Source organism: Eubalaena glacialis, chromosome 4 (assembly GCF_028564815.1).
Source record: "Eubalaena glacialis isolate mEubGla1 chromosome 4, mEubGla1.1.hap2.+ XY, whole genome shotgun sequence".
In the NCBI taxonomy this organism is placed as follows: Eukaryota; Metazoa; Chordata; class Mammalia; order Artiodactyla; family Balaenidae; genus Eubalaena; species Eubalaena glacialis.
The window spans coordinates 175,450,887-175,463,319 of NC_083719.1; the positions used below are offsets into that span (position 1 = coordinate 175,450,887).

Sequence of the window (12,433 nt, forward strand, 5' to 3'; positions counted from 1 at the left end):
GTGGCTGCGCCCTTTCCATGGCCGCCGCTCGTGTCCCGCTCTGGGCAGTCTGTGTGCTGCGGCTGGCGCTGGCAACAGTCTACTTCCAGGAGGACTTTCTAGATGGAGGTGAAGGGGCTACGCCCGTGGCGGAGGCTTAAGCTGCCTCATACCCCAGTGCCCAACGGATGGCCCGAGTTGCCATTGGCCCCGCCTGTCGCCGAGGGATCGGTGGTGGCAAAACCTCGAAGCTTCGAAGCCTCGAGGGCCCCCATCACTCTCCCCACGACCCAAATTAACAGTTTTCAGTCCTAACCGGTGTTATTTCCCCCCAACAGAGCGCTGGAGGAACCGATGGGTGCAGTCCACCAATGACTCCCAATTTGGGTATTTTAGACTCTCGTCCGGGAAATTTTATGGTCATAAAGAGAAAGACAAAGGTTAGTGTAGGAATCGTGAGAAAATCAAGCTGAATATTAAACCCCCCATAGCAACCTTTCAAGGTAGGTGTGGCAGAGCCCTAACACCCATTTCACAGGTCGGGAAACAGGCATGGGTAGGGTCTTTTTGTTTTCTCTCTCTTTTCTTGACCAAGATAACCCCTCTTTACAAGCACTAGTCAAATGGGTTTGGAGAGCCGAGGGTCTTGCCCTACAGAAGGAAAAAGTTTAGAAGGTACTTCTCATTTTTATTTTCACGTTAGAAAGAATAACAGGGTAAAAGTTATATGCCGTCAAGCACACGGATCTTTGGGGGTCCAATAGGATGAATGTTTACAACTGCACACCGAGGTCAAGATAGGAACGTTTTCAGGCCCCACCTCCACCCCCAGAGTCTTCCCTTCTGGCCTACCCCCCCCCCCCCAAGTCAGTAGTCTCCAAGTACCAAGAATAACCTCTATTCTGGCTTCTCATTCCTGATGATCAAAGGTAGGCAAACTACAGCTCCTCTACTGCCTGTTTTTCGTACAACCAATTAGCTGAGAGTGGTCTCTACGTTTTTTAATTGTTGGAGAAAAATAGAAAGGGGAATAGTATTTTGTGATGCATAAAAATTACACAAAATTCAATGAAATGCCTGAAATTTCAGGGTCCATAAATAAAGTGTTAGTGCAACACAGCCATGCTCCTTCATCTGCATACAGTCTATGCCTGCTTTCAGGCTGCAAAGGCAGAAATGAGTAATTAGGACAGAGAAGGAATGGCTCCCAAAGTGTAAAGCATTTATTCCCTGGCCTTAACAGAAAAAAGTTTGCCAGCCCCTGATTTAGATGAAAAATTTCCCTCTTCACCACCTTCCACTCAACTTCCATCTTGGCCCTGTTACTCCAGTGTTGCCCTCATTGTTTTGTGGATACACGTTGTTCCGAATTGTCAGGCAGTAATGGCAAAAATGGAGTGAAAATAACAAGGTGGTCTATGAAGCTTGTCCAGGGAGTGGGGTTGTCATTTGGTTTTTTCCCACAATGTTTTTCCTTCCTCCAACCTGGAATCCTGAGACTCTGTGCATTTCATTCATTCCAGCACTTGTCTACTGAGAGCAGACACAGGCAAGGCACTGAGGATACCGGTTAATTTGACCCCTTTCATTGTGGTCTCCCAGGACCATAACATAGAAGCCATGGATGGAAAGATCAATAGAATTTAACCAGACAGAGATGGGTGAGAGGTGATGGTGGTGGCTGAGAGGAGTGTGGTGAGACACAGAGGGAGGTGGTGAGTCAGATGGCCTTAGGAATTGCCTGGATGGTAGGGGAAGGGGCTACAGATCACCTGAGAAAGGGAAGAGTGGGGGAAGAATGTAAGAGAGAGAGAGAGAGATAGGTTTGGGAGTGGGGAGTCAACCGTGAGTTCAGTCTTAGACATACTGACACAAAATGCCAGGTTCATTCATGATGGCTCTCAGCATAGGCAGTTATGGAGGCTGGAGTATGTTGCAAGGAAGGGTAGGTTATAAGAAGACTGGCTGTTTTCAGGTTTGTCTTTTTATTTTTTATCTTTTAATTTAAGTATAGTTGATTTATAATATCATGTTAGTCTTAGGTGTACAGTACAGTGATTCAGTTATATATATATTTTACATTCTTTTATAGGTTATTACAAAATATTGAGTAGAGTTCCCTGTGCTATACAGTAGGTCCTTGTTGTCAGGTTTGTCTTATACTCCAGTATAAGATAAGGAATTGGTACAGAGCCTTTTGGCTACTGAAAAGGGGTTTTTGGTCTTGAAGTGAACGGCTAAACTTATAAAGTACAAGAAGATTCAGATGACAAAAGGATGGTATCTTCATAAAAAGAGCCACCACACAGATGACACCCAAGGACCAGCTCATCCAGTGCAGTGAAGCACTTTTTTTCTCCCAGATCAGCACTCTGTCCTCCATCAGCCGTTGTTTCTCTTAAATAGCTGTTTTAAGATGAGAATTAAGGAAAAGAAGTAGAACGTTCCATTTTTTAATCCAGTTGTTACAAAGCTTCCTTGTACATTCCCACCCCTTGGAAAATGAAGGGAAGCAAAATTAATCTTTTATCTATAATTAGATTGCATATTTGTCAGAGCTGAAGTGTTTTTATAACTTAAGACCTAACAGTGGTATATTAAGTACAAAAACATGTACATGAGTATGTGAAATAGAAGTTCTGTGGCAGCAGAGAGCCTGTTAGTGATATGCCCATTGTATATCATTGTACAAATGTGCTATAGGTGCAGGATCAACATAAATGTTTGGAAGGTTAATTATCAGGGGTGGGGGAGGACAACCATTTAATTCCCTGCATTGCTGAGCAGTGTCATTCCTAATCCTTCATGAGTACTTTTTATTTAAAGGTCTGCAGACCACTCAAAATAGCCGATTCTACGCCATCTCTGCACGGTTCAAACCATTTAGCAATAAAGGGAAGACTCTGATCATTCAGTACACCGTGAAACATGAGCAGAAGATGGACTGTGGAGGGGGCTACATTAAGCTCTTCCCTGCAGATGTGGATCAGAAGAACCTGAATGGAAAATCCCAGTACTATATTATGTTTGGTGAGTTTAGATAGTATGGACAACCATTTCTTGTGATTTTGAAAACCCTTCCACCTGTAGGATCCTTAGACTGACTTTGCTAAAGTTGTGTTGAGTTCATCTAACTAAAGGTTTCTAGTACTGTTAAACCTAATTAGTATTTAAAAAGGCGACTGTACCGTTCTTTTGTTCTTGGGAGAAAGTTATTTATTCAACATTAATGTAGCCCCAAGTATTTTGAAAGCCTCAGGAGCCAGTAAACCTTGGCCATGGGCCAAATCGGCCCACAGCCCATGTTTGTTATGGCCCATGAACTGAGAATGGTTTTTTAAATTTTTTGGCTGCACTGCATGGCTTGCAGGATCTCAGTTCCCTGACGAGGGATTGAATCCGGGCCACGGCAGTGAAAGCCCAGAATCCTAACCACTAGGCAACCAGGGAACTTCCTGCTTTTTAACATTTTTGGATGATTAAAAAAATCAAAAGAAGGACAATACTTTTGACCCATGAAAATAATATGAAACTCAAATTTCAGTGTCCACAAGTGAAGTCTTATTGGAATGCAGCCTCACTTGGTTCATTTACATCTTGTCTATGGCTGCTTTCAAGCAGCAGTGGCAGAGTTGAATGGTCATGACAGAGAGTATATAGCTCACAAAACCAAAAATATTTACTGTCTGGCTCCTTACAGAAAAAGGAGATCGTTGACCCCTGGAATACATTAAATGTCTCCTGTCACTAGGAGTAATTGATTAACATCTGTGCTGGAATTGGGAAGGGACCACATTGGGCTGCAGGAACTAGACATAACTGAAATGTGTGGATTCAAAAACGTTTAAGAATGAAGAGGATTCTGGGAAGATGGGGGAATAGGAAGCACTAGGAATCTGTCTCCCCACCTAGACAAGACAACATTCTTGCACTGGCAGAATCTGCCTTATGTAACAGTTAGGGAACTATGGAGTCTGTGGAAGTGTTGCAACTTCCAGTAGAAAACTGGGGAGGTCAATTTGGGTGAATTTCAGTTCTTAGCACAGTAGTACCTACCCATTCCCACCTCCAGCCACATGGCAGACAGACAGCTGTGCACCAGTTTCCTGGAGCAGCTTTTATGGGAGCCAGGGTTGGCAAAAAGGACCCTGTCCTCCAAATATCAGGGATCTGAACTCTGATGGCTGATTGCCCCTTCTTATTGCAGAGGCGCAGAAAAAGAGATGGGCAGCCATTATTGTTAAACACACCTGCATTGTTGTAAGCCTCTCCCCCTCCAGCTGAAATGATTTCCAGGAGACTTAAAGGGCCAGAACCCTTCCCTCCCACCCTTCATTTTTCACCTTTTCCCCTTTAGGAAGCTAGACATTAAAGACTATGACATTCAAAAACAACTACATATGCAGGGAAAATTAGAAAGTGACCACACATACACAGGAAAACACTCAGAAAAGACCTGAGAAAACCTTAAGTTTACATCCCAGGCTGACCCTTGGTACAGAGCCAGCCTTCAACAACCAGTCAAAAAACCAACAACAACACAGCAAACCCTGTGGGAGGAGGAGAATCCGATTTCCAGACTTAACATTATTAGACTCATATGTCCAGTGTTTAACAAATAATCACAAGGTATACAAAGAAACAGGAAAGTGTGGCCCATTCAAATGAGAAGAATAAATCAACATAAACTGTCCCTGAAAAAAAGACCTAATGGCAGATCTGTTAGACTTAAATAACTGTCTGAATGATGCTAAAAGAACTAAATGAAGATGTAGTGAAAGTCAAGAAAAATGAGAGTAAAATGGAAATATCAGTAAGGAGATAGAATACTTAACAAGAAACCAAAATCAAATTCTGGAGCTGAAAAGTAAACTGACATGAAGAGTTCACTAGAACAGTCAAAGGCAGATTTGAGCAAGCAGAAGAAAGAATCAGAGATCTTGAAGATAGGATAATGGAAATTATCAAGGCTGAGGAGCAGAAAGAAACAAGATTGAAGGAGAGCAAACAGAGGCTAAGGGACCTGTGGGACACCATCAAACAGACCAATGTACACATTGTGGGAGTCACAGAAGGAGAAGAGAGAGAAAAAGGAGCAGAGGGAGAGAATATTTGAAAAAACAATGGCTGAAAACTTCCACATTTGATGACATACATGAATATAAATATCCAAGAAGCTCTATGAACTCCAGGTAAGATGAACTCAAAGAGGTCCACACCAAGACACAGTGTAATCAAACTTGCAAAAAGCAAAGACAATGAATGTTGAAAGCAGCAAGAGGGAAGCAAATCATCTCATACAAGGCATTTGCAATAAGCTTATCAGCAGATTTCTCATCAGAAACTTTGGAGGCCAGAAGGTAGTGGATTCAAAGTGAAAAGAAAAAAAAAAACTCTCAATGAAAACTCATATTTGGCAAAACTGTCCTTCAAAAATGTGGAAAAATTAAGACAGAAAAGCTGAGGGAGTTTGTAACCACTAGAACTGCCTTGCAAGAAATGCTCAAGGGAGTCCTGCAAGGTGAAATGAAAGGACACTCACTAGACAGTAACTCGAACCTATATGGAGAAATAAAATCTCAATAAAGGTAAATATAATTATAAAAGCTAGTATTATTTAACAATGGTTTATAACTACACTTTTTGTTTTCTACATGATTTAAGAGACTAATACATTTAAGGAAAAACAAGTATTTGTGTAAAAGCTAATATTATTGTAACTTTGGTTTGTAACTACAAATCTAGTTTTCTACATAATTTAAGAGACTAATGCATTTTAAAGAATAATTAGTTTATGTTTTAGGGGACACAGCCTATAAAGATGTAACTGTGACATCAATAACTAGCTAGATGGACTAAGGGAAGAAGAGAGAAGACTCAAATTACTAAAATCAGAAATGAAAGTGGGGGTGTTACTACCTTGTCTACAGAAATAAAAGGGATTATAAGAGAGTACTATGAATATTTACACACCAAAAAGTTGGATAACCTAGATGAAAGGGACAGATTCCTAGAAACACAAAACCTACCAAGACTCAATCACAAAGAAATAGGAAATCTGAATAGACCTATAAGTCGTAAGGAAATTGAAGCAGTAAACAAAATTATCCCAACAAAGAAAAGCCTTGTCTCAACAAAGTGAGTATATAGGGAATATACCTCAACATAATAAAGGCCATATATGACAAACCTACAGCCAACATTATATTCAGTGGTGAAAAGCTGAAGGCACTTCCTCTAAGATCAGGAACGAGATAAGGATGCCCACTCTTGCCACTTTTATTCAACATAGTATTGGAAGTCCTGGCTACAGCAATCAGAGAAGAAAAAGAAATAAAAGGAATCCAAATTAGAAAGGAAGAGGTACAACTGTCACTGTGTGCAGATGACATGATACTATACATAGACAATACTAAAGACACTGCCAAAATACTACTAGGACTAATAAATTCAGTAAAACTGCAGGATATAAAATTAATATACAGAAATCTGTTTTCTTTCCATACACCAACAACAAACTATCAGAAAAATGAGGAAAACAAACCCATTTACAATTGCATCAAAAAGAATAAAATACCTAGGAATAAATCTAACTAAGGAGGTAAAAGTCCTGTGCTCAGAAAACTATAAGGCACTGAAGAAAGAAATTGAAGATGACACAAACAAATTGAAAGGTATACCTCATGGATTGGAAGAATTAATATTGTTGAAATATCCATCTTCCCCAAGGCAATACACAGATTCAATGCAATCCCTATCAAAATACCAATAGCATTTTTCACAAACTAGAACAAATAATTCTAAAATATGTATGGAAACACAAAAGACCCCAAACAGGCAGAACAATTTTGAGAAAGAGTAACAAACCTGGAGATACCACACTCCCTGATTTCAAACTATACTACAAAGCTTATAGTAATCAAAACAGTATGGTACTGGCACAGAAACAAACACATAGATCAGTGAAACAGAATAAAGATTCCAGAAATGAACCCATGCTTATATATGTCAATTAATCCACAACAAAAAAGGCAAAAGCTTACAATGGGAAAAAGACAGCCTCTTCAATAAATAGTTTTGGGGAAACTGGGCTACTCTCTCACTATATACAAAAATAAACTCAAAGTGGATTAAAGACTTAAATTACAACCTGAAACCATAAAACTCCTAGAAGAAAACAGGCAGTATGCTCTTTGACTTCAGCTTAAGCAATATTTTTTTTGCATCTGTCTCCTCAGGCAAGGGAAACAAAAGCAAAAATAAATAAATGGGACTACATCAAACTCAAAAGCCTTTGTACAGTGAAGGAAACCACAAACAAAATGAAAAGGCAGCCTACTGAATGGGAGAGGAGATTTGCAAATGATAGATTCGATAAAGAGTTAATATCCAAAATAAACAAAGAATTCATAGAACTCAACATCAAAAAAAAAAAAAAAAAGCCCAATTGAAAAATGGGCAGAGGACCTGAACTGACATTTTTCCAAAGAAGACATACAGATGGCCAAAAGACACATGAAAGATGTTCAACATAACTAATCATCAGAGAAATGCAAATCAAAACCACAATGAGATATCACCTCACACCTGTCAGAATGGCTATTATCAAAAAGACAACAAATAACAAGTGTTAGTGAGGGTGTGGAGAAAAGGGAACTCCTGTGCTCTTTTGGTGGGAATTTAAATTGGTGCAGCCACTATAGAAAATGGAGGCAGGTTCATTAAAAAAATTAAAAATAGACCTAACATACGATCCAACAATTCCACACTGGGTATTTTTCCAAAGAAAACAAAAACACTAATTTGAAAAGATATATGCTCCCCTATGTTCACTGCAGCATTATTTCCATTAGCCAAGATATGGAAGGAATATAAGTGCCCATCAATAAATGAGTGGATAAAGAAGATGTATATATACAATGGAATATTACTCAGTCAAAAAGGAATGAAATCTTTCTATTTGTGACAACACAGATGGACTTAGAGAGTTTTATGCTAAGTGAAATAAGTCAGACAGAGAAAGACAAATATTATATGATTTCACTTATATGTGGAATCTAAAAAACAAAGCAAATGAACAAATATAACAAAATAGAGAGTCATAAATGTAGAGAACAGGTTGTTGCCAGAGGGGAAGAGGGTGAAAAGATGAGTAAAATAGGTGATGGAGATTAAGAGGTACAAATTTCCAGTTGCAAAATAAGTGAGCCACAGGGATGAAATGTACAGCATGGGGAATATAGTCATATAGTCATATATAATGTAATTTCTTTGTATGGTAACAAAGTAATTAGACTTATCATGGTGACCATTTTGTAATGTATAAAAATATTGAATCACTATTTTCTGCACCAGGAACTAACATAATGTTGTAGGACAATTATACTTCACAAGCAAACTCATAGAAAAGGAGATCAGATTTGTGGTTACCAGAGGTGGGCATGGAGGAGGGGGAATGGGATGAAGGTGGTCAAAAGGTACAAACTTCCAGTTATAAGACAAATAAATACTAGGGTTGTAATGTACAATATGATTAATATTCTTAACACTGCTGTATGTTATATATGAAAGTTGTTGATAGAGTAAATCCTAAGAGTTCTCATCACAAGGAAAAAATACTTTTTTTAAAATTCTGTACCTATATGAGATGATGGATGTTCACTAAATTTATTGTGGTCATCATTTCATGGTATATGTAAGTCAAATCATTATGTTGTGTATATTAAGCTTATACAGTTCTGTATGGCAATTATATTTCAATAAAACTGGAAGAGAAAGGAAGGAAAGAAGGAAGGAAAGAAGGAAGGCTGGCTCTGAATCTGATGGTTTCACTGGTGAATTCTACCAAGCATTGAAAGAATACCAATCCTTCTCAAACTTTTCCAAAAAATTGAAGAAGAGGGAACACTTGCTAACTCATTCTATGATGCCAACATTACCCTAATACCAAAACCAAAGACACTACAAGAAAACACTGATGCAAATCCTCAACAATATACTACTAAACAGAATTCAGCAGCATACTAAAAGAATTATACAACATGACCAAGTGGCATTTATTCCTGGGATGCAAGTATGGTTTGACATATGAAAATCAATGTAATATGCCACATCAACAGAATGAAGGGAGAAAAATGATCATCACAGTTGATGCAGAAAAAGCATTTGACAAAATTCACCTTTTCATGATAAAAACACTCAACAAACTAGGAATAAAAGGAAACGAATTCAATGTAATAAAAGGCATATATGAAAACCCCACGGTGAACATACTCAGAAAAACTCAAAGTGTTTCCTCTAAGATCTGGAACAAGGCAAGGATACCTGTTTTCCCACTTCTATTCAGCATAGTACTGGAAGTTTTAGCCAGAGCAATTAGGCAAGAAAAAGAAAAGAAATTGGAAAAGAAGAAGTAAAATTATCTGTTTGCAGATGATATGATACGTAGAAAACCCTAAAGCTTGCACAGAAAAACCCTATTAGAACTAATGAATGAATTCAGCAAAGTAGCAGGATACAAAGTCAACATGTTAAAAAACAAAACCAAAAACAGTTGCATTCCTATACACAATGAATAATCTGAAAAGGAAATTACAAAAACAGTGTCATGTACAATGGCATCCAAAGGAGTAAAATACTTAGTAATCATCTTAAGCAAGGAAGTGAGAGACTTGTCTAATGAAAACTACACACTATTGCTGGAAGAAATTAAGACATAAATAAGTGGGAACACATCCCATGTTTGTGGATTGGAAGACTTAATATTGTTAAAATGTCAGTACTACCCAAAGCAATCTACAAGTTCCAAAGCAATTCAGTCCAATCCCTATCAAAATTCCAATGACTGGGACTTCCCTGGTGGCACAGTGGTTGGGAATCCGCCTGCCAATGCAGGGGACACGGGTTTGATCCCTGGCCCGGGAAGATCCTACATGCCGCGGAGCAACTAAGCCCATGCACCACAACTACTGAGCCTGTGCTCTAGAGCCTGTGAGCCACAATTACTGAGCCCGTGTGCCACAACTAATGAAGCCTGTGCACCTAGAGCCTGTGTTCTGCAACAAGAGAAGCCACCACAATGAGAAGCCCGCACAACACAACAAAGAGTAGCCCCTACTCGCCACAACTAGAGAAATCCAGGGCACCACAATGAAGACCCAACACAGCCAAAAATAAATAAATAAATAAATAATTATAAATAAATAATTAAATAAAATGGTTGGTTTTTAGATAATCAACAAGGACGTACTGTATAGCACAGGGAATGCTACTCAATACTCTGTAATAACCTATATGGGAAAAGAATCTGAAAAAGAGTAGATATATGTATATGTCTAACTGAATCACTTTGCTGTACACCTGAAACTAACACAACATTGTAAATCAACTATACTCCAATATAAAATAAAAAACTATATATATTTTTTTTTTTTAAAGAGGTAATTCCCTGGTGGTCCAGTGGTTAGGACTCTGTGCTTTCACTACCAAGGGTCCAGGTTCTATCCCTGGTCGAGGAACTAAGATACCGCAAGCTGTGCGGTGTAACCAAAAAAAGAGGAAAAAAAAAACAGAAAGAAAGAAAATAAATAAATAAAATGGTTGATTTTATGTGATGTGAATTTTGCCTCAATAAATTAAAAGGGTTTGGGAATTGCATGACCAAGGAACTCCATGGCTGATGATTTTTAATGCTGTCACAGCCTAAAAGCCCATCTCGTCTCTTTCTTTGCCAGAACCACGTTCAGGCAGCAGCCAACTCCCCAGGACAGCCTTGGTGTTAGCGGGTCATTCAGTGAGCCGCGCTGGGGCACAATTTTGGTGGCACTGTCCTGCCCTCCCATTTCAGTGTCCCCATGTCTTACACATCCTGTTCACACTAAAGCTGAAGTGAGACAGGATATCCAGGGACTTGAAAGTAGGGTTTGCTGAGAGGTGACTCAGGAAGATGGATTCTCTAAGTACCTGCCCCTCCGAGCCTGTGATTTCCCCTTTGATGGAAGGTACTTAGAGTAGTCAAAATCATAGAGGTAGACAGTAGAATGGTGGTTGCCAGGGGCTGGGGAGAAGGGAAGATGTAGAGTTATTGCTTAATGGGTATAGAGTTTCAGTTTTACAAGATGAAAAGTGTTATGGGGGTTGATGGTGGTGATGGTTGCCTAACAATGTGAATGTGTTTAATACCACTGAACTGTACACTAAAAATGGCTAAGATGGTAAATTTTGTGTTGTACGTATTTTGCCACAATAAAAAAAAGGTGGAAAAACAAAAGCTTTAAGGATGAAAATGTATTTTTAAAATATCCATCCATAATCCAGATTTGGGGACTTATTCTTTAAAATTATTTTCTCTCATGTGACGTTTTCCCATGCTTATTTTAAATTTTTTCGTGATCAGGATCAGGCTTCAGACACCTAGTTATGCTGTCCTTATATTTATATATACAGCTGATACTGGTGTTATTGTAGAAGTAAAAAGAATATTATTTTATTAGATATTAGATTACTTACTAGATTTAGATCTAATTCTGCTCTGTCATTTTGGAGAGTGAGGCAACTTCTCCAAGGACACAGCATTAGATTGATCCAAAGTTTCCACAGAGTGCGCAGTCCCCGACTCCCTGCCCAGAGTTCTCTCTACCTGCCACGCCTCACATTTACTCTTTTTTAAAATATTTATTTATTTATTTATTTACTTATGGCTGTATTGGGTCTTCATTGCTGCGTGCGGGCTTTCTCTAGTTGCAGCGAGCGAGGGCTACTCTTCGTTGTGGTGCGCAGGCTTCTCATTGCGGTGGCTTCTCTTGTTGCGGAGCACGGGCTCTAGGCCCGTGGGCTTCAGTAGTTGCCGCATGTGGGCTCAGTAGTTGTGGCTCACGGGCTCTAGAGGACAGGCTCAGTAGTTGTGGTGCACAGGCTTAGTTGCTCCGCGGCATGTGGGATCCTCCCGGACCAGGGCTCGAACCTGTGTCCCCTGCACTGGCAGGCGGATTCCTAACCACTGCGCCACCAGGGAAGTCCCTCACATTTACTCTTGAATTTAAAATCTGGAATGGAAAAGGTCTTTATTTAGATTAAAAACTAAATTTAAATGTCTCGGTTTTGGTTATTGTTATTATTCTCTTAAAACAGGATGGCAGAGATATCTGACAAAAAAATAATACCTACTGAATTAGAGATGATTTCACAAATATTTGATTTAGTTAGATTTAATAAACAAAATAACCACAAATATCCACCAAAATACTACTTTTAAATATACACAGCATGTCTGCTACATTTAAATTGCAAAGCAGCATATGTTGGAGTAAAATATATATATATAAAATTTATATATATATAAATTTTCTGCATTATTTTGCTTTTAACTCAAAATCAGTTACATTTTACCCAAACCCATTGTGTCACTATTAGAACACTTCCTGTGATTTCTCAGCTCTAGCCTTTGGTTTGAGAG

At 38.9% G+C, this 12,433-nt stretch overlaps 1 protein-coding gene across 1 annotated transcript in view; it reads left to right on the forward strand.

The window, feature by feature from the left end:
• Positions 1 to 17: 17 nt before the first annotated feature.
• The window catches only part of CALR3 (calreticulin 3), a 30,357-nt gene continuing 17,941 nt past the window's right edge, over positions 18 to 12,433 (forward strand). The window contains exons 1-3 of the mRNA XM_061188688.1: positions 18 to 108; positions 318 to 419; positions 2,806 to 3,009. Coding sequence (XP_061044671.1) covers positions 18 to 108; positions 318 to 419; positions 2,806 to 3,009 — 397 coding nt within the window. The remainder of the gene's footprint in view (positions 109 to 317; positions 420 to 2,805; positions 3,010 to 12,433) is intronic.